This window comes from Trichechus manatus, unplaced genomic scaffold (assembly GCF_000243295.1).
Source record: "Trichechus manatus latirostris isolate Lorelei unplaced genomic scaffold, TriManLat1.0 scaffold00141, whole genome shotgun sequence".
Taxonomy (NCBI): Eukaryota; Metazoa; Chordata; class Mammalia; order Sirenia; family Trichechidae; genus Trichechus; species Trichechus manatus.
Window position 1 is genome coordinate 4,565,465 of NW_004444077.1, and position 21,928 is coordinate 4,587,392.

Sequence of the window (21,928 nt, forward strand, 5' to 3'; positions counted from 1 at the left end):
CTTACAGAATGTTAAGTCTTGCAAATAGATTGTTGTTAGCTGCCCTCCAGTTGGCTCCAACCCAAGGTGACATTATGTATAACAGAACCAAACGTTGGCCAATCTATGCCATTTTCATTATCTTGGTATGTTTGAGTTCATTGTTGTGGCTATTCTGTTAATCCATTTCATCGATGGTTTCCCTAGTCGGAATTGACTGGACTGCAATTTTTTTTTTTTTTTGGTTCTACTTTACCATGCATAATAGATGGGCGCCTCAAAATCAAGTTTGTAGTCATTTTTTAAGGCCCCCTCAAATCCCCCCTGACCCCAAGTGTCTTAGTCATCTAGTGCTGCTCTAACAGAAATACCACAAATGGATGGCTTTAACAAAGAGACATTTCCTCAGAGTAAAGTAGGCTAAAAGTCCAAATTCAGGGAGTCAGCTCCAGGGGAAGGGTCTCTCTCTCTCTCGGCCTTCTCATCAGTGTTTTCCCAGACTAGAAGCTTCTTGGCACAGGGACCCCGGGTCCAAAGGACGTGCTCTGCTCCTGGCACTGCTTTCTTGGTGGTATGAGGTCCCCCACTCTCTGCTTGCTTCTGTTTCTTTTTATCTCTTGAGAGAGAAAAAGCGGTGCAGGCCACACCACAGGGAAACTCCCTTTACATTGGATCAGGGATGTGACCTGGGTAACGGTGGTGTTACAGTCCCACCCTAATCCTCTTTAACATAAAATTACAATCACAAAATGAAGGCCAACCGCACAGTTCTGGGAATCATGGCCCAGCCAAATTGATACATTTTTGGAGGGACGTAATTCAAACCATGACACCAAGCTATGGCCTGAGCCTCTGCCAGCTCTAAGCTCCTATTCCCAGTTACATCCAAAACGCGTCTCCTCTCTCATTATCCATCCCTTCTCCAAGTCGACGCCTCCAGCCCAGCCTCCTCTGGTCTTCGATGCCTCCCGCCCCTCACTGACCGCAGTCTCCAAATCCAAGGATGGGGCCCTCGCGCCCGCGGGGCCGGGCCACACCAGTGCGCATGCTCCGCGTTGTGCGGGTGGGGTGCGCCGGCGCCCGGAGGCAGTTGCCGGGCGCTAGTTCCGCACGGCCCTTTACGCCTTGGCGTTGCCAGCCAGGCCAAGGCGGGAGAGCGAGTACCACGGCGGCAGCGTCCTGGAGACCCCGGAGAGATGGAAGCGGCGTCGCCGACGGCGGCCGAGTCGGCGGGGCGCGAGGAGCTAGGTCGGTGTTGCTTGTGGGTAAGGGCGCGAGGCCCACGTTGGCGCGAGACTGAGCGTCCGCGGGATGTGCCGAGGCCTCCGGCCGCTCGGCGCTGAGCAACAGCCGGGGAGGCGGATGCAGCCGCCCAGGGCCCGAGCGGGGCGGCGAGGCGGTGCCTGCCGCACGCTGGTGACCCCGTCCGCATCCGGGTTCAAGTTGCTTCTCTTTAGACAGGGAGGGACGTGGGGTGATTTTCTTTCTTTTTTTCTTGTCAAGACTCTTGCGATTGTGGGTCTGGCACAGATTTGAATTTGAAGCCCAGCAAGCCAACTTACTTCGGGACATTTGGGAAGAGCTGAGGCTTAGGCGCTGACCCCGGGGTTAGCACCTGCGCAGTAACGGGTTGTTTGGCCAGAGAGCCAGGTTGTGGCGAAAAGGCGGAGCCTACAAAGGGCATCAAAATGTGCCTGTGGGCATGTGCGGGTGTGTACGTGTCAAAGGCAAGCGAGAGTCTGCGCCTTGAGTCACCATTTTTCCCAATGATGATATAAGGAAGTTGCCATTGTTTTGCTTTTCAAACGCAGCAGCCCCATTGAGTGCCCAGGTGAATCCTGAATTTATCGCCTGCCACCCAGTGAATGACGAACAGGACGTCCCTACCAGACTGAACAAGAGATACCTGTAGCTAGCTCTCTTGGCAGAGTTTGTTTTCCTGCTTTTTTCTGGTGTCTTCTTGGCAACAGGGAATGTTTGTGTGTGGCTTCCCGCTGTCAAGAGGAAAACAAAAGTAAGGATCAGGGCAGTGAAATGTTTATCTCCCAGTTACAGGCACGGTGCTTAGGAATTATTTTCATTCCATGCTGAATGATTAAATGTAATCTTCAAGAAAGAAGTTGAGCTTTTTTAAAAAAAATACTTTATTGTAAGTAACTAATAGATTGGTATTTCTGTAATAATGTGCAGGGCACTTGGCAGTTGATTTTTTTCAAGTCATAGTAATGATGGAAATAATAAAACTTAACATTGTATTAAAGGATTACTGTGTGTTGAGCAGCGTACTGAATGCTTTACATATGTATTGTCTAGTTTAATCTTCACAACGATCCTGTGAGTTAGGTGCTGTTATTATCCCCATTTTATAGATCTAGTAATTTTAAGCTTACTAATGGCAGAGCCCAGATATGAGCCCAGATTTATCTGACTCAGTTTTAAGTTCATTACTACCCTCTCTCAGTGAGGATGTAGGAAGATGAGCATTTTCATGCATTGCTGGTAGGAGCAGGATAATACATCTGTTCTTAAAAAAAAAAAAAATATATATATATATATATATATATATATATATCCTTTGACCCAGCAATTCTACTTCTAGAAATATTTCCTAAGGAAATAAGACATGTAAACCAGTATTTATATCAAGACATGATCATTACAGTATTTACACTAGAGAAAAAGCTGATAACTCTCTAAATGTCCATTTAAAGGAAATTGATTAGGTAAATGTTATATGTCCAGTATGCTGCATAGCCATTGAATGCGATATGGAAGGATGTTCACCATATACATTTTATTAACTGCCAAAAAGAGTTCAAACTGATTTTAATGTTTTTTAAAAAATTTTATGTGGGTTCATTAATTCAACATGTATTCATTGAGTTTCTCCCATTGAGCACTCTGTTAGTCATGTGGGACACATCCCTGAATAAAAGAGATCAAGATCCCTGCTCTCATGGATCTTATATTCTAGTAAGCGTAAGCAGACAATAAACAGTAAACACAGTAATCAGTGAATTATATAGTATATTAGGTGAAAAGTGCTCTGGAAAAAAAAACAGCAGGGTAAGGAAAATCAGGAGTGATTGCTGGGCAGTTTATGGTAGTATATAAGGTGGTCAGGATAGGCCTTATGAAAAAGGTGAGATTTGAGCAAAGACTTGGAAGAGGTAGGGGAATTAGCCAAGCAGTTATGTAAGGAAGGACCATTACAGACAGAATGAACGGAGTAAAGACAGGAATAGTAAGGTGGCCAAGGGGACTGAAGTGATCAAGGCAGTGGTGAGGTTAGAGTGTTAACAACAAGCCTTATATACATAGTGGTTAAGTGCTTAGCTGCTAACTGGAATGTCAGCAGTTCAAATCCACCAGCCGCTCCTCAGGAGAAAGATGTGGCAGTCTGCTTCTGCAAAGATTTACAGCCTTGGAAACCCTATAGGGCAGTTCTGCTCTGTCCTGTAGGGTCACTTGGAGTTGGAATTGACTTGATACCAATGGGTTTGGTTTTATATAGGCCATGTAGGTTCCTGAGTGACGTTTGTGCTCAACTACTAACCTAAAGGTTGGTGGTTTGAACCCAACCAGAGGCACCTCAGTCTGGCGATCTGCTTTCTTAGAGTCACAGCCTTGAAAAACTTACATGAAAACCTTCTACTCTGCACACATGGGGTATCCATGAATCAGAACGGACTCGATGACAGCTGGTTTGGTTTGGTTGAGTATAGGCCATGTAAAGACTTTGGCTTTTACTCTGAGAGATTTGGGGAGCCAGTGCAGGGTTTGAGCACAGGAGTGACATGATCTGACTTAAGTTTTAAAAGTATTACACTGACTATTGCATGAATAGATTATAAAGGAGGAGAAGTAGAAGCAGGGAGACCTGTTAGAGGATATTTCAGTAATCCAAGAAAGTGATATATGTGTTCTTCAGAGCAGTAGGGTAGCAGCATTAGAGGTGAAGAGAAATGGTTAGACTCTGAACATATTTTGGAAGTAGAACCAGCATGATTTCCCGACAGATCAGATGAGGGGTGAAAGTGAAACAGAAGAGACAAGAATGATTCCAGGGGTCAACCCGAGCAACTACAGGAATGGAATTGCTATCAACTGAGATGTTATGGTGGTTTTATAATATTTCCACAGATTCTTTTATGTTTCTCCCTTCAAGAAGAGGAACTTAATATTCCTTTCTCCTTAAGTGTGGGCTGGATTTAGTGACTTGCTTCTAATGAGCAGATTATGGTGGAAGTGACAGTGTGTAACTTCCAAAGCTAGGTCATAAAAGGGATTGAGCCTTCTCATTCCTTGCTCTCTTTCTCTTGGATCACTCACTTTGGAGGAAGCCAGCTGCCATGTTGTGAGGACACTCAAGCAGTCTTAAGGAGAGCCCCATGTAACAAGGAACTGAGACCTCCTAACAATAGCCATAGATTGTTACGCAGCCACAGGTAACTAGTACAGATGTGTGAAGCTACAGGACCAGCGGATTTGAGAGTGAGGATCAGAGTTCAAGATCAGAGTTCATTTCAGGGTTGTCAAGTTTGAGATATTTAGTAGACATCCAAGAGTGGATGTCAGGTAGGCCATAGGATTTATGAATCTGGAATTAGTGAGCGGTCTGGTCTGCAGTGGCATCACTAGGGTTGATATCACCCAGTGCCGTAACTCATGGTGTCACCTCTCCCCCCATCGATCTCCTCCAGTACCAGACCATACAGAATCTTTAGTAATGTTTTTTGTGCTAATGTTACTCATAAATTGTAATTCCTGTACATCACTTCTTCTTTTTCTTTAGTTACTACTTCATACTAAAAAAAATCATTGATACAGGTTCACAAAAACTACCACAATATTGTAGCTAAAACATGAGAAAATTGGACGGAATCAGTGACTATAAAAACACTGGCAGTGACGAAAACAACAGCGTGTGTTTTAGCGCGTGCAGATGAAACCATGTGATTTGAAGCTTCATTATAATTGAGTAATAATGACAGCTCTGACCTGAGCATATTAGAAGGTTCAAAAAGTGAATTAGCGTAGAGTTTTAGCCTTGTAGGTATATTGATACATGTAAGGTGGGCTTATAAAAAAATGTTTATTTTTTTTAATTGTTGTAGTTTAGATGAAGTTTACATTTCAAGTTAGTCTCCCATACAAAAATCTATGCATACCTTGTTATGTGACCCTGACTGTTCTCCCCATACTGTGACAGCAAACTCCTCCTTTCCATCCCTGATTCTGCATGTCCATTCAACCAGCTCCTAACCCTCTCTGCCTTCCCATCTCACCTCCAGACAGAAGCTGCCTGTTTAGTGTCTTGTATCTACTGGGGCTAAGAGGCACACTCCTCACGGGTATCACTTTTATGTCCCACAGTCCAGTCCAATCCCTGTCTGAAGAGTTGGCCTCGGAAATTGTTTGAGTTCTGGAATCCGGGGGTCATGCTTTCCAGGGTTCCTCCAGTCTCAGTCAGACCATTAAGTCTGGTCTTTTACTAGAATTTGAGTTCTGCACCCCACCTTTTTCTTGCTCCATCTGGGACTCTGTTGTGTTCCCTGTCAGGGCAGTCATTGGTGTTAGCTGGGCACAATCTAGTTCTTCTGGTCTCAGGCTGATGAAGTCTGTGGTTTATGTGGCCTTTTCTCCCTCTTGGGCTAATACTTTCAAAAAAGTTTTTGTTGTTATAACCAACTGCAGGGGTATTTTTATACAAAATAATAAACTTCCGCTGAAACACTGCACAAAAATTTTGTGGACAGTCATTTTGGTGTTTACTCCTGTAACGATTACAGCCTAGAAGATCCTATGGGGCAGTTCTGCTGTGTCATATGGGCTCGCTATGAGTTGACATCAACTCAACGGCACCTAACAACAATAATAATCATAGCACTTGCCCCAAAATTGTAGCAAGACATTAGCAAATAATAGAGTTCATGTGTAATATAAATTATATTGTATAAGTTTTCATTATTTTGGGATGAGTGTTCAGATTTTATTTCATTTGTCCTTAACTCTGTTAAAGCTTTTACTCTGTAAGTATTTATCTCCTCTAGCAGTCTCTGTTTTCTTCTGGCTGGTATAACATGTTCTGTCCATCTTTGCATACTCAGTAATACAGCATGTTTTTTAGCTCATACATGCTCAAAAATGCTTTATCAAATAAACTAAATCTAATTTCTTGTCACTGGCATTTTAAATCCTATACAGTGCAGTTTGCTTCTAGTAAATCATTATGTAGAAATGGAAGAAAACTAGTATTTATTGATTATTTATGTGCCAGGGACTGGGCTCTGTGCTTCATGTACATTATTTCATTTCATCATCACAAAACCCCTATGTGGTAGAAGTTATTATTCTCATATTACACATGAGAAAATAGGCTTAGAGGAATCTGTTTAAAATATAAATCAGATCATGTCACTCCCCTGCTCAAAACTCTCTAATGCTGTGCTGTCCAATATGGTGGTCGTTAGCCATATGTTGTATTGAGCACTTGGAATGTGGTTTGTCTGAATTGAGATATGCTGTCAGTGTAAAATACACACTGGATTTTGAAGACTTAGTATGAAAAATACAGTGTAAAAGATCTCGTTAATAATTTTTTGTGTTGACTACATGTTGAAATGATAATATTTTTGTTCTCTTGGGTTAAATAAAATAATCAGTAAACATAATTTCTCCTGTTCCTTTTTCTTCTTTTTTTTAAATGTTGCAACTAGACAATTTTAAATTGCATTTCTTCTATTGGACAAAACTGTTCTAGTGGATTTCCATATCACTCAGAATGGCCTACAAGGTTGTATGTGATCTGTCCTGTTACCTCTCCGACCTCATCTCTTACTACTCTCCGTCTTCCTGCTACTCCTCTCTAGCTACTCTGGCCTCCTCAGTGCACCCCAAACACACAAGATTCTATCTTCACAGTCTTTGCGTTTGTTGTTCTGCTGCCTGGATTGCTCTGTCCCCAGATATCCACATTGCCCATTCTTGCTTCTTCAGGTTTCTTTACAATGTTACTTTCTCAGTCAGGCCTAATCTCACTGCCCCTGTTAAGATTACAGGCTCTCCCCGCTAATCCCCATTGTCCTCCTTAGCACTTCACACTATCTAGTATATCCTCTATTTTACTTATTTATTTTATTTATAGTGTATTTCCCCTACTAGAATGTGAGCTTCCTGAAAGCAGGAATTTTTGTCAGTTTCACTAATTGCTGTATTCCTAGCATCATTAGATGCTTGGCACATAATGGGGCTTCATTAATATGTATATGTAATTGAACTCATATTTTCTCCTTAACATGCTTTTTCTTGCATACATTTATTCATTCATTTATTGAGCATCTACTATGTTCCAAATACTTGGGGATGCACTAGTTGACAAATCAAACATTATCCCTGTCGCCTAGCAGAGACTACAGAGAAGTAAAATAGGCTATTATAATAAAGTGTTATAAACAGTATAATGGGATTATAGGATGCTCTGTCCCTGAATGGGCAAACGGTTAACATGCTCAGCTGCTAACCAAAAGGTTGGAGGTTTGAGTCCATCTAGGAGGAAAGGCCTGGTGATGTGCTTCTGAAAAATCAGCCTTTGAAAACTCTATGGGTTCCACAGTTCTGCTTTGACACACATAGGGTAACTGTGAGTTGGAGTCAACTTGGGTTTTATGAGAACACCTAGTAGAAACACATAATTCAGACTTGGGGGTTAAGGAAGGTACCAGGAGAAAGTGATAACTAAACTAAGACTTGAAGGATGAGTAAGAAATACAGTGGTTAGATGCAATTGGGAGGAAAGAAGCAAGAATGCGAAGACAGTGTGATTCAGGAGGGAACAGCATGTGTGAAGGCCAGAAGCAGAAGAAAAGAGGTCCCTTAGGGAAGAGAAATAATTTACTATGGCTGAACTGAGGTCAAGAGACTAGCTCAGGTTCACAGAACTACTAAATGGTAGGCCTGGGATTTAACCCTAGTCTTCAGATATGTGGTATGGTCTATTGACACACTACCTGCTTCCCTGTGTTTTCTTTCTCAATGACAATACCATCTATTCACTTTTCTCCATGGCAGTAACGCAGGAGGAGTCCTTGACTCCTTTAACCTTCATATTTATTTGGTCAAGTAGTCTTGTTTCTGTCCCCTAACTAACGACTCTTCTCTTTAGCTGACTTAATTCAAGCCCTCACCATCACTTGCTTTGACTGTTTTCTAATTGGTCTCTGTGGTTCTAGTGCTGTTACTCTTCTAATTGATTCTTTATATTGCTGCCAGGGTGATACTGCTCAAACGCAAATCTGATCATTTAAACCTTAAAGCTTTCTTTGGCTTTTCAAGCCTATAAGATTAAGTCCAGATTCCTAAGCACAGTTCACAAAATCTTTCAAGCTTTCCAGGTTAATCTTCTGCCATATACCTGCACTTCTGTTTCAGCCGTATTAAAACAACCTAAAGTTTCTCAAACAGGCAGTATGTTCTCAAGCCTGGAATGCCCTCCTACTCAGTCTCATGGCGAATGCCAGTACTGATACCTCCGCTAAAAAATTAAAAAGTCAAATATAAGAAAAAGTGTATAAACAACATAACTGCATTTTTCTATATTGTATACTTAACTTTGGAAGAAAAATATAACTTAGCATTTTATATTTAGTATTACCTGGAGCTTCTAAAAGTTACAAGTGACTGGTTGACTCTCTTAATAAATCTCGTCCACAGACAATCACACTTACCTGGATCTTCTAATTAGGCTATCAGTATTTAAAGAAGCAACTTTTTGGGTGTGTGAGTATATCACTTTCCCAAATGTTTGTAGTTTAGGTGTCTTTTTAATTTAGATTCAGGAGCTATTTTATATCATTCAAGCCAAAACCTGATTGCATACAAGTCCTAAAACCTGATTGCTTCACCTATTCTTGGTTTACTTAGTTTCACAAATATATATATCTTGTGTAATGACAACTCACTAATATAGATAAACTAGTGGGAAGTTTTAAATGGAGATTTCTTTTTTGTAAATGAAGTTTATTTTATAAACTTCATGTATATAAATTCACACGTAGTTAGAACTTAGCTAATGTGTCACATTGCATACTTTTGCTTTGGTAGAATCAAAATATTATATAAATATGTGCTTCTTAAATTCCTAACACTGTTAAGAAGTATTTTTCTCATAAAAAGTTTTAAATTTTTAAAATTAACTCTCCTTCCTCATTGGGAGAGGGTTAATTAGAGAAGTTTCCTGGAATAATTAATTTTTTTCAAGGTTTTAAATGTGAGGGATGAGACAAGCCAAAGCAAAGAAAAGCTGTCTTTACAGCTTTTAATCTTTTTAATCTTTCCAAGACAACATAATATTGAGAAATAATGAATTTAAGAACTAGGGAAAAGTGTAACCATAGGAGATTACACTGTTGAACAAAATTAAATAAATAACACTTTTACTAAATACAAATTTGTTAAGAGTGATTGGTCCCAAACAAATTTTACTTGTGAATTTGAGCGCAGACTGTAATTCTATTTTAAAAGCTTGATTCTATGAATTACAGAACCAATATTTAGAGATAATGTTAACAGTTTCAGATTTTCAGGCTTACCGGAAAATATATTAAAAATAAATTATCCTATGATGCCGTTAAAAGTAAACTTAAACCATTTAGATTTCGTATTTTCTAATGTTACGAGAAAACTTACCCTTTTCCTGATAACTTCCATTGCTGATATGATCTCTGGGGCAGTGTGCTCCAAATAACAGATTGTTCAGTTAGTGAAATGCTGGCAATATTGGCTATCTTTACGGAGATCAGTTTGTGTACTTAGTACTGCACAGAACATACTGCTCAGTCCCAGGCAGAATGATATTAGAAAGTTCAAATAACTGACAATTTGGATCTGCTGACCAGAAAAAAGAATTCAGGCGTGATCAAGGGCAATGGAATACATTAGAATGAAAATATTAACATGTTTCTGTTTAAAACTAAAGCTGGTACAACTAATAATGATAGTTTTACAAGATTTTTTAATAGACTGTAACAGAAAAGGATATAGTGTCTGTTCAAACAAAAGAAACTAATTTATAATATAAATAGATTTCTAGAGTACATGTGAGACAGTAGACATCCCAGTAGACCATATACTGGAGAGACACTGACTTTTCACTCTGCACAGGTCTGGGCTCTGCCACCTTTGATGCTGGAGAACAGGAAACAAGGAAATGATACTAAAAAATATCTGGAGAATATCGTGATGACTAAAGGGTTAGGAAAAAAAATAAAAGTTGGGGAATTTTACTTATAGAAAATCCCCATTAATTTGGGTTCCAGGAATTTAGAATTTATCATAATTCAGTGGATCTCAAATGTTATGTTACACATTAGTTACATTATTTGAGGAAGAATATTTAAATGACTTCAGAATAGACTATTTTCAAGAATCCTCCAATATCTTAAAACATCACTTTAATTTTATGAAAAACTGATGTGCTGAGTTCCTGTTGGCACTGGGGTAAAGGCAGTTGCCTACATCCTAATCTCTCAACATAGCTCTCCAAAAACCAGTAAATTCAATATCAAAACCAAAACCTAGCCCTTTGCTATCAGGTCAATTCTCCATCATAGTGACGCTATAGGACAGGGTAGAACTGCCCCATGGGGTTTCCAGTGAGTAGCTGGTGGATTCAAACTGCTGACCTTTTGCTAAGGGGCACAAATAAAACCACTCTTTTTTTTTTTTTCCATTGTTGTGCTTTAAGTGAAAGTTTACAATTCAAGTTAGTCTCATACGAAAATTTATACATACATTGTTATGTGACCCTTGTTGCTCTCCCTATACTGTGACAGCACACTCCTCCTTCCCACCCTGGATTTCCTGTGTCCATTCAACCAGCTCGTGACCCTCCCTGTCTTTTCATCTTGCTTGTGGACAGGAGCTGCCCATTTAGTCTCATGTATCTACTTGAGCTAAGAAGCACACTCCTCACAAGTATCATTTTATGTCCCATAGTCCATTCTGATCTTTATCTGAAGAGCCAGCCTGGGAAATATTTTCAGTTTTGGGCTAACAAATAGTCTGGGAGCCATGTCTTCCAGAGTCCCTCCAGTCTCAATCAAGCCATTAAGTCTGGTCTTTTTACTAGAATTTGAGTTCTGCACTTTTCTCCTGCTCCATCAGGGACTCCCTGTTGTGTTCCCTCTCAGGGTGGTCATTGGTGGTAGCAAGGCACCATCTAGTTCTTCTGGTCTCAGGCTGATGAAGTCGTCTCTGGTTTGTGTGGCCCTTTCTGTCTCTTGGGCTAATACTTTCCTTGTGTCTATGGTAGTCTTCATTCTCCTTTATTCCAGGTGGGTTGGGACCAGTTGATGCATCTTAGATGGCTGCTTGGTAGCTTTTAAGACCTCAGACGCCACTCACCAAAGTGGGATGCAGAACATTTTCTTAATAAACTTTGTTATGCCGATTGATCTAGATGTCCCCTGAAACCATGGTCCTCAGACCCCTGCCCCTGCTACCCTGTCCTTGAAGTGTTTTGTTTGTATTCAGGAAACTCCTTAGCTTTGGTTTAGTCCATTGTGCTGACTTCCTCTGTAGTGTGTGCTGTCCTTCCCTTTACCTAAGATAATTCTTGTCTACTATCTAGTTAGTGAATACCCCTCTCCATCCCTCCCCCTCCTTGTAACCAACAAAGAATGTTTTCTTCTGTGTTTAAACCTTTTCTTGAGTTCTTAGAATAGTGGTCTTATACAATATCTGTCCTTTTGTGACTGACTAAATTCACTCAGCATAATGCCTTCCAGATTCCTCCATGTTATAAGACGTTTCACGGATTCATCGTTGTTCTTTATCATTGTTGCATAGTATTCCATTGTGTGGATATACTATAATTGTTTATCCATTCATCCATTAATGGGCACCTAGGTTGTTTCCATCTTTTTGCTATTGTGAACAGTGCTGCAGTGAACATGGGTGTACATATATCTATTCGTGTGATGACTCTTATTTCTCTAGGATATATTCCAAGGAGTGGGATTGCTAGATTGTATGGTACTTCTGTTTCTAGCTTTTTAAGGAAGCACCAAATCGATTTCCAAAGTGGTTGTACCATTTTACATTCCCACCAACAGTGTATAAGTGTTCCAGTCTCTCCACAACCTCTCTAACATTTATTATTTTGTGTTTTTTGGATTAATGCTAGCCTTGGTGGGGTGAGGTGTAGTTTTGATTTGCATTTCTCTAATGGCTAATGATCGTGAGCATTTCCTCATGTGTCTGTTAGCCGCCTGAATGTCTTCTCTGGCAAAGTGCCTGTTCATATCCTTTGCCCATTTTTTAATTGGGTTATTTGTCTTTTTATTGTTGAAGTGTTGCATATCTTGTAGATTTTAGAGGTTAGACACTGATCGGATTTGTCATTGCCAAACACTTTTTCCCAGTTTGTAGGTTGTCTTTTGACTCTTTTGGTGAAGCCTTTTGATGAGCATAAGTATTTGATTTTTAGGAGCTCCCAGTTATCTAGTTTCTCTTGTGGTGTTTGTGCATTGTTACTTATGGTTCGTATTCTTTTTATGCCATGTATTAGGGCTCCTAGTAAAACCACTCTTCAGTTTCTGTTTTAGCATTACTAGTAGACGAGACTACCACAAACTTCAGACTTCATGAGATGCCTAGAAATAAAGGAGAAAAATTTTTGCATTGACTACTTACGCTTTTTACTCTGCACTGGTTAGTCCACACAGAGTATCCACCAGATAAGCCTGCTTAGTTCTTTTTTTAAATATACTGAAACTGAGGATATTAATGTGGATTAATTTAGGATGGAAGTAGTAAAGACAAGTGATGATTTCATAATGCTTCTGAATTCATTTATACCAGCTTTTCCCCAATTTTTATAAATGATAGTAAGTTCTTTATTTTTCTTTTTACAGATATGGATGTAATGACACCGTTGATAAATGAGCCGAATTTTGATGGCACATCAGATGAAGAACGTGAACAAGAACTCCTACCTGTTCAGAAGCATTACCAACTTGATGATCAAGAGGGCATTTCGTAAGTGTTACGGTTTGTAAGTCTCCTTTTCTTTTGATTCAGCATACGCTTTTTTATCATCTCTACAGGCAAGGAAGGCACTTTACTTGGTCCCATAGAAGTCGCAAAGATGAATAAGACCTAGTCTCTCCCCTCAAGGAGTTGATTGTCTATTCAGGAATAAAGAACGAATATATAAAACATCTAAATAATAGAGCAGATGTAGGAGTTATTACAACGGTCATACGAATCAAGTGCTGTGAGTCTTGAAAGGAGGGAGATCTGATTGAGGAACTGGTATATTAAGAGACGTGGCTTTTGAAATGGTTAGAATTTAGACAGTAAGAGGCGGTAAATACTTCTTTGTGCTGAGAGAGTGTTGTGAAACTAAGTCGTGGAGGTAGGAAAGCAGTGGGACTTTTTTCTTAACCCCCTTTTTTGACATTTTTGTCATCATTAATAGGTTTGAATGAGTCCTTAATCTAATAGTAAACTAATGATTAAGCAAAGTAATGCTAAGTTTAATTGATTAGAATTGTATATATTGAAAACAAATTTTAGGCCAGTATTTTTGTTTCATATGTTTAAATGTTGTGGTATTCTTCTTGGTCAAGAAACCTCCTTCAAATGCCTCCTGGAAACTTTTCTTAGGTCAGCTGTCTTAGGGAGTTCATGATGTCAAAAAATTAATTAGTGTTTATGTTATCTAATGATACGAATAGTTTTCAAACTTGTATTTTTTCTTTTAATTAATTTCATCTGAGGTTGATAATGATAGATCAAATGTGTTTAGTACTTCGATTACATAGACAGTGTCATTAAATAACTCTCTTAGCAGCCTAACTGTATATAATCATTCAGCATTGTTCTAAATTGAAGATGTAATGTACATAAATTTATCACAAAGTATGAGAAAATTGCTATATCTTTATTAATTTACTATGTACAAAACACTTTTACTAAAATATCTCAGTAATCTTTGCAGTAACCGTCTGTATCCTACTATTAAGTGGCGAAGATAGAACTTGAGCCAAGTATGACTTCTAAACTAGTGGTTGAATAGAAATGTTACTTGGTTGCTTGCCTAGATGAATTGCTAGTTCCCCTCTAATGCTAAAACCATAGTCATGTGATTTTAATAGATTTTGTTCTAAAGTATTTAAATCTTAAAACTTTTACTTTGCAGGTTTATACAAACTCTTATGCATCTTCTTAAAGGAAATATTGGAACTGGCCTTTTAGGACTTCCATTGGCAATAAAAAATGCAGGCATAGTGGTAAGACTTATTTTTGTGATCTCAAGTTAATATATAGTAATCAGTCTAATTTACAGCAAGCAGTCTGACTTAAGCTAACATCTGTCCTAACTTTAGCTATTTAGTCAAATAAAACTTCGTCAGGTGATAACTAAGTAATCATTTTGCTGTTGTATTTTAAAATTATGTGAACTATGATGATGATGTCCAACAAAAAATGAGAATCAATTATGTTTGTTCTTCATTTCTACTTAATTAAATACTAATTTGTAGTATTTGACAAAAAAAAAAAAAAAAAAAAAGATCCTAAAACAATATTTGATTTTCCTAGGTATAGTTATATCTTATTATTATTTTAGATTTTCAGGATGTTAAACAATGTATTCATTTCAACAAACACAGTTACAACGAAAACCAAACCAAACTCATTGCCATCTAGTCAATTCCAACTCATGGTGACACCTTGCATTAGAGAGTAGAACTACTCCATAGGGCTGTTTTGGCTATAATCTTAATGGAAGCAGATCGCCAGACCTTTCTTCCAAGGTACTGTTAAACCCCAAAACCCATGGCATTTGAGTTGATTCTGACTCAAAGCAACCATTGGGTTGGCTTAAGCTGTCAACCTTTAGGATCATTGTCTAGTGCAAACTGTTTGTAGCACCTAGGGGCTTTAAGTACGCTTAGAGAAAACATTATTCATATTGGGAAATGTTATAGTTTTTAGACTCAATAAAATATGTAGTTTTAAGATTCAAAGAAATAGTTTTAAAAAGACTAATAATATCTTTCAAAGACAAATATTTAAAGCATAATTAAAACCAATTATTGTAATCACAGAGACGCTTGATATGTGAAAGAATGCACTTACAAAATAATGGAATTATATTTGACCTTTTCTTAATTGAAAAGTTTTCTAACTAAACAATTTTAACTTATCTTTCTCTGCCTTTCACTATTTTGTCCATCCTAATTTAGAACAACTTAAAATTTTCTGATTATAAAAATAAACTTTGGCAGTTTTTTGGATGTATCTTGATAATCCAGTCATTACTTCAATTTTAGTAAGTACTTGAAATTTTTAGTAATAAATATTTGAAATTTTTTATGTATCACTTTTTCAAGTACTTTTTAAATATAAAACATGAGCATATATTTAAACTTAATGAGATCAGAAACTGTGCTTGCCTTGTTTACCTCTCGTGTTTACTTCCAAGCACAGTTCCTTGCACATAGTAAGTGCCTAACGAACAACCTGTAGAAGAGTGGATTGCCTGCAATCCCCATTTGACACAGTGCTTTTTAGTAATTTAGAGTCATGATTTATGGTTGCATATAATTATAATAATGGGGTACTGGTAGTCATAGACTTGCCATCTGATGTTAAATAAAATGCTATTTCTGTCCTACTTTGTTGCATATGTATACTCTATCTGGAAACCCAGGTGGCATAGTGATTAATAGCCACGGCTACTAACCAAAAGGTCGCAGTTCGAATCTATCAGGTGCTCCTTGGAAACGCTGTGGGGCAGTTCTGCTCTGTCCTATAGGGTCGTTATGAGTTGGAATTGACTCGATGGCAACGGGTTTTTTTTTTTGTTGTAACAACCTGTAGTAGAGTAGATTGCCCACAATCCCAGTTTGATATAGTGCTTTTTAGTAATTTAGAACAATGATTTATGGTTGCATATAATTATAATGATGGGATACTGGTAGTCATAGACTTGCCATCTGATGTTAAATAAAATGTTGTTTCTGCCCTACTTTGTTGCGTATCATTAGTCTATATTCTATAGGTTTGGGTAGCCAGTTTGATTATAGAGAATCCTATGTGGTTTTCTCAAATATTACATGAAATTCTTCCTGTATTTGAATTTATTAATCCTATTTTATGCAAATATAAACATTTTGTTCAGCAAATATTAATCACTGCACATGAGTAGCTCATTGTCTCATTGCTTATAAGGCAGCTGAGTTTTTGTAAAACTTAAATATTTGACCCTTATATTGTAAATTTTCTTCCCCACAGCTTGGACCAATTAGCCTTGTCTTTATAGGAATTATTTCTGTTCACTGTATGCACATATTGGTACGTTGCAGTCACTTTTTATGTCAGAGGTAAATGTGGATTTGCTAAGTCTACTTAATTTATTTAAAACTATTTATTTATTTGAAAGCATCAGATAGTCTTATATTTCTACTTTGCTTTACAAATGGGAGTTGTATTTCCTGTAATCTGTTATATAGACAAGTCTAAGATAATACATATGGGAGAGGACAGTACTTCGCATGATTTAAATCTATCCACTTCTTTTAAAATGTAGCCTTGTTAGTAAAATGGAATAGTTTATTTAGTGTAAATGAAAAAAGTCAGGAAAGATATGTGCAAGAAATGAATGCAGCAATATGACTTTTAATTTGTCGATAACTCAGTTTTGGGCTACCCTGTACATAATGCCTCTGATGCTCTTTGATGTATGTGTTGGTAGATAGTCAATAAAATAATATTCTTGTTTCTTCATATATATCATGACTTGCCCCTACTGGACAATGGACCAACTTAGTGTGTGTGTGTGTGTGTGTACATGTTAAGTACTGACTGTTATACTAGACCAGTATTCTGACCTTGACTTTTTTTTTTTTTTTACTGCTCTCAAAACTTTGGGCGAGTCATTTATGATCTTTAAATAACAATATGTACTTGAAAAAAAATAAAAATAGAGAATGGGGAAATAATACCTATCTCATGGAGCTATTTTGAGGATTAGATGAGATAGTTTATGTGAAAGTATATTGTAAAGCCCTCTACAGATATATTATTAAATTATGCCCTTCTAAAAACTTAATAATTTAAACATGAACAGTGTAGTTGATGCTTTTATATAATTGAAATATTTAAATCAGTGAACCACAAATATTAATTACATGAAGTCTACAGATGTATAAACTTTAACAGTAAAAACTAATATGTTTGTAAGAAGAACAGATATACAATTAAAAAATTTCATGAGACATGCTTTGGGAGAGAGAATTCATGTAAATCTTGAAATTTCAAAAACTCCTGTGTCATTACATACCCCTGCATTCATTAATTCTCATTTGTTTAATGTTCTTTTCAAGGAATGGTTTGATGGACTAAATTAAAATTTTTCTTTAATATGTATGGCATTAAATTACAGGTTTAAAAAATCAACATTAGGTTATAGTGACACTGTGAGTTTTGCTATGGAAGTGAGCCCATGGGGTTGTCTTCAGAAGCAAGCTGCATGGGGACGGTGAGTACTTGCTATGCTATGAATATCTATCTGGTTGTCAAGATTGTATTAATTTTCAAGTATTTTAATCTGACAAGGATAGAAGTACCATAGAGTTGGGGGAATAAACACAAAGAACCTTTATAGTTAGACAGACGGGTTAAAATACCAACTCTAGCAATTTCCAGTTTTATGACCTAGGTCAAATTATTTATCATTTTGTTTTGGTTTTATATGTTAATGAAAAAAGTCAGGAAATGAGTTATAATAATACTCATGTCACAGGATTGTTATGGTAGATTAAATGCTGTTTATAAAGCACCTGGTCAGCTTATGACATAATAAGGTTCAATATTTTTTTTGTAAATAAAGAGGAAAAAAGCAAGAAAGATACTGTGATCTCATTATTTCAGATAAAGTTATGGTGTTTAGCTGCATGCTTATAGGACATCTGAGGTATAGCTGTATTTTTGCATAACCCTGTTTTATTATTGTTTAAATATAACTATCATTGGTGGACAGGGCTAATGAAAGTCAAGTGAACACCCAAACCGGTTACCAAACCCATTGCCATTGAGTTGATTCCAACTTACAGCGACCCTAAAGGACAGACTAGAACTGCCGCGTAGGGTTTACTAGGCTGTAAATCTTTACAGAAACAGATTTCTACATCTTTCTCTCATGGAGCAGCTGCTGGGTTCGAACTACCGACCTTTTAGTTAGCAGCTGAACACTTTAGAATAAAGCTGAGCACTTAAACCACTGTACCACCAGGGCTCATCTCAGGTGAACACAAGATTGGAAAAATAAGGAAGCATAGGCAGTTAGCAAAATGCTAACTGTGGTTCAAATCATATGTGCTTTGGGAATTAAAAGAAGAAAAGGAACACCGTGAGTACATATGGTTAAATATGGCCTTTCTGGGGTATTTCAGGGAGTTAGATTTGTTTATGAACTATCTCAGAGTGCCTGATAAGCTGAGTATGAGAAAGAAGGAAACAGAACCTAATGTCTTAGAAACTTACCACCAGAACCTAGAACCCCATCTTGCCCCTTTCTCTGCCCCGGTCTAAAGACAGCTTGTCTGTTTTTCTATCATGAAGAATGACTTTCACATAGAAGTGGCTGGAAAGATTGTTGGTAGGACGGTAAATTCAAAGGTGAATGAAGAAATAGTAAGAGAATCCTTAAATGTCATTTATCAGAGAGAAAAGACTTGAATTCATTTCAGGGTACCAACTTACTAATGAGATCCCTGAAAAATTATGGAGAACAGTAGAGTTATGGCAAGAATGAAAACAAAGCAAGGCCCTTCCAGTTTCAGATAGGAGAAGGAGAATCTATAGATTTTTGTAGATTAGGTTGTTTGACAGCTTGACATTAATGGTCAGACAAGAGACTAGAATGAATTAGTAAGTGCTTGCTATTGTAGTCACTGATTGTTCTCAGGACAAAATGGAGACGTCTGGGTTATATATTACTAACATGTAGGCAAATTTGTAACTTGTTTAACTACCATACCCAGATAATGCCCATCTGACTGATGTCTGTGGTTATATCTTGTTCTATTCCCCTATATTATTTTATGTAGCTTGAATTTTCTTGAGTATCTCATTAAAAAATAACAGAAAAAAAAGCTACCGAAGAAGTCTTTGGTGGTATGCTTAGGACCATGCCCCTAGTTCTCTCCCATTCCATATTTTTGTTAGTAATTTGGGTAGTAGAGAGCGTGCTCATCATATTTGCAAATGACATGAAGCTTGAGGGATGGGAAGTATGCTGAGTTAATCTGAAAGAAATCTTAAGTGGGAGAAATGGGCTTAATCTAAAAAGCGAAATGTTTTTATGAAACCATTTTATAAGCATATACCCATTTATGGCTCAGTTATTGAATTTCAAAAACAGATAATGATGGAAAAATCTTGGCCTTTTAATTTAACTGACCATCCTTTTGCTCTGTAATAATTCTAGTGATAAACGGCTTATAAATGTAGATCTTTGTAGAAAATAAATATTTTAAATGTTTCTTATTTTAAGGAAATAAAGGATATACACTATTGTAAAATGTTTTTAAACATTTAACAAGAGAAATAAAATACGTTGACATTTCAGCAGCCGTTATTGATACATATTGTGGATATCTCTTTTCAGGAGTGTGGTTGACTTTTTTCTGGTGATAACACAGCTGGGATTCTGTAGTGTTTATATTGTCTTCTTAGCCGAAAATGTGAAACAAGTGAGTATTTTCCCCCAGTTATTGAAATTCTTTCCTTTTCATGTCCTAGCTGTGGCATCATATTTCCTCTGCAGAAGCCATGTTTGAGTATGAAAATATGGTCTTTTCATAAATGATGTTCCTTTGTAGATTTTCCTTTCATCTTCTTTTTTGTAAGTTGGATTTCTGCTGCTATTGTTGATTTTACTGTGCTTGCCATAGTATCAATAACTCTTGTTCATTTAGATCAGAACAGGACATAATTTACTGATTCCTAACAAAAAAAAAAAAAAAACAAACCCATTGCCGTGGAGTCCATTCCAACTCATAGTGACCCTATAGGACAGAGTAGAACTGCTCCATAGGGTTTCCAAGGAGTGGCTGGTGGATTGGAACCGCCGACCTTTAAGTGAGCAGCCAAGCTCTTAACCACTGCACTACCAGGTCTCAAAAGCATATACACAGAAATTTTGGGAGTATATTCTTTACATCAGTGTCCTGTAAAGAAATATATAAGGCTTCAGTCAGCTGCCTAAAAAGTGAAGTAAAAAAGAGGGCATCACTAAAATCTAATAATTACTGCCATTGTCTAAAAAGATACTATGTCCAAAATTGTACAGTTACCTGTGATTCTCTATATTATGGCAGTTTGCTTTAAGAGGAAGTGGTTTGCAGCCTTGGTAGAGACTGACAGCCTGTTTGGACAAACAGGCAAAGCACTGAAATCAAAGCTCCTCCTATCAAAATAATGCCAAAGAACATTTTTTTTTTTTTTTGGTAACTAATAGATTGTTTTTATTATTCCTAAGTTACCCCTTACTTTCTTTAATGATTATTTTCAGCAATAACATTTATTAATTATCCACATGTGCATGGTGCAACAGTAAGCAGTATATATAGTAAAATACAGTACTTGTGGGTGTTCCCATGCAAAATGGTGATGTGAATACATTTTCTAAAGAACCTATATTATAGTTGTATGTTTGGCTCTCTTTTCTAAGTATAAAGCGTGAATCACTTTATATTTAAACCAAGGGTTGACAGACTTTTTCTATAAACGTCAGACAATTATTTTCAGCTTTGCAGGCCATGTAGTCTCTGATGCAACTACTCGACTCAGCCATAGACAATACCTAAATGAATAGGCATGGTTGTATTCCAATAAAATCTTACTTGCAAAAATAAGTGGTAGGCTGAATGTGGTTTGTGGGCTATAGTTTAGACTATCCCTGAATGCCGTATTTGAGCCACTAGCTTAGTTTTTTTTTTTTCATTTTTTTTAAAATATTTTATTGTACTTTAGGTGAAGGCTTACAGAACAAATAGTTTCTCATGAAACAGTAGTACACATGTTGTTTTATGACATTGGTTAACAACCCCACAACATATTAACCCTCTAACTTCTCAACCTTTTTTTTTTTGGTGAAGATACACATAGCCAAAGATAGACCGTTTCAAAAATTTCTACATACACAGTTCAGTGACATTGACTACGCTCTTCCAATTGTGCTGTTATTCTCACTTAAGATGAAGACTTACAGAACAAAATAGTTTCTCATTTAACAGTTACTACAAATGTTGCCCTATGACAACGGTTAACAATCTCACAACACATCAAGAATATCCTTACTCAACCTTGGGTTCCCTATCACCAGCTTCCTTGTCCCCTTCTGCCATCTGGCCCTTGTCACTGGACTCCTGTACCTCGTTGGTCTCATTTGGTTTTACGGGGCTGTCCACTCCCAGGCTGAACAGTGAACCTCGGAGGTAACTAGCTTAGATTTTTAATGTTTGAAGAGCTCATCTAGTCAAACTCTCTTTTATAAATTATAGACTTATCTTAAAGGGTCATAGCTAGTTAGTAATCAGAGCTTGGATTTCCAATTAGTGTTCTTTCTAACATGCTGTGTCTATTCCCTTAGCAACATCATCTGGAGAAGTTTTCTTTGTGTCTGGAAAAGTTCAACACCCAGCTTAAATGTCATCTGCTCTGTGAAACCTTCCTCAACTTTCCCTTCCACCCCTTCCCTTTCTTCGTCTCTTGCCAGAACCTATTGATTCTTCTTCTGTAGCACTTTTTAAAATAGCCTCAATCATACTTGATTAGCATTAATCTACAAGTTAATTTTCACCACCGGACTGCAAGCCCCATGAGGGAAGTGACAGCCATATCTGTTGTGTTCACTTAGCATCTAAGAGTGCCTGGC

General features: G+C 37.6%; 1 protein-coding gene across 5 annotated transcripts in view; it reads left to right on the forward strand.

The window, feature by feature from the left end:
• The first annotated feature begins 694 nt into the window (after positions 1–694).
• Positions 695–21,928, forward strand: part of SLC36A4 (solute carrier family 36 member 4) — a 58,512-nt gene continuing 37,278 nt past the window's right edge. The window contains exons 1-6 of one of the 5 annotated variants that reach the window (XM_023739846.1): positions 695–1,227; positions 12,894–13,017; positions 14,183–14,273; positions 16,282–16,370; positions 17,432–17,527; positions 19,658–19,742. In XM_023739846.1, the coding sequence (XP_023595614.1) occupies positions 1,176–1,227; positions 12,894–13,017; positions 14,183–14,273; positions 16,282–16,370; positions 17,432–17,527; positions 19,658–19,742 (537 nt within the window). In that variant the 5' untranslated portion in view covers positions 695–1,175. Of the gene's footprint in view, positions 1,228–12,893; positions 13,034–14,182; positions 14,274–16,281; positions 16,371–17,431; positions 17,528–19,657; positions 19,743–21,928 lie in introns of those variants that run through there. The other 4 variants (XM_004385555.3, XM_023739845.1, XM_023739848.1 and 1 more) reach the window with 4 other exon arrangements.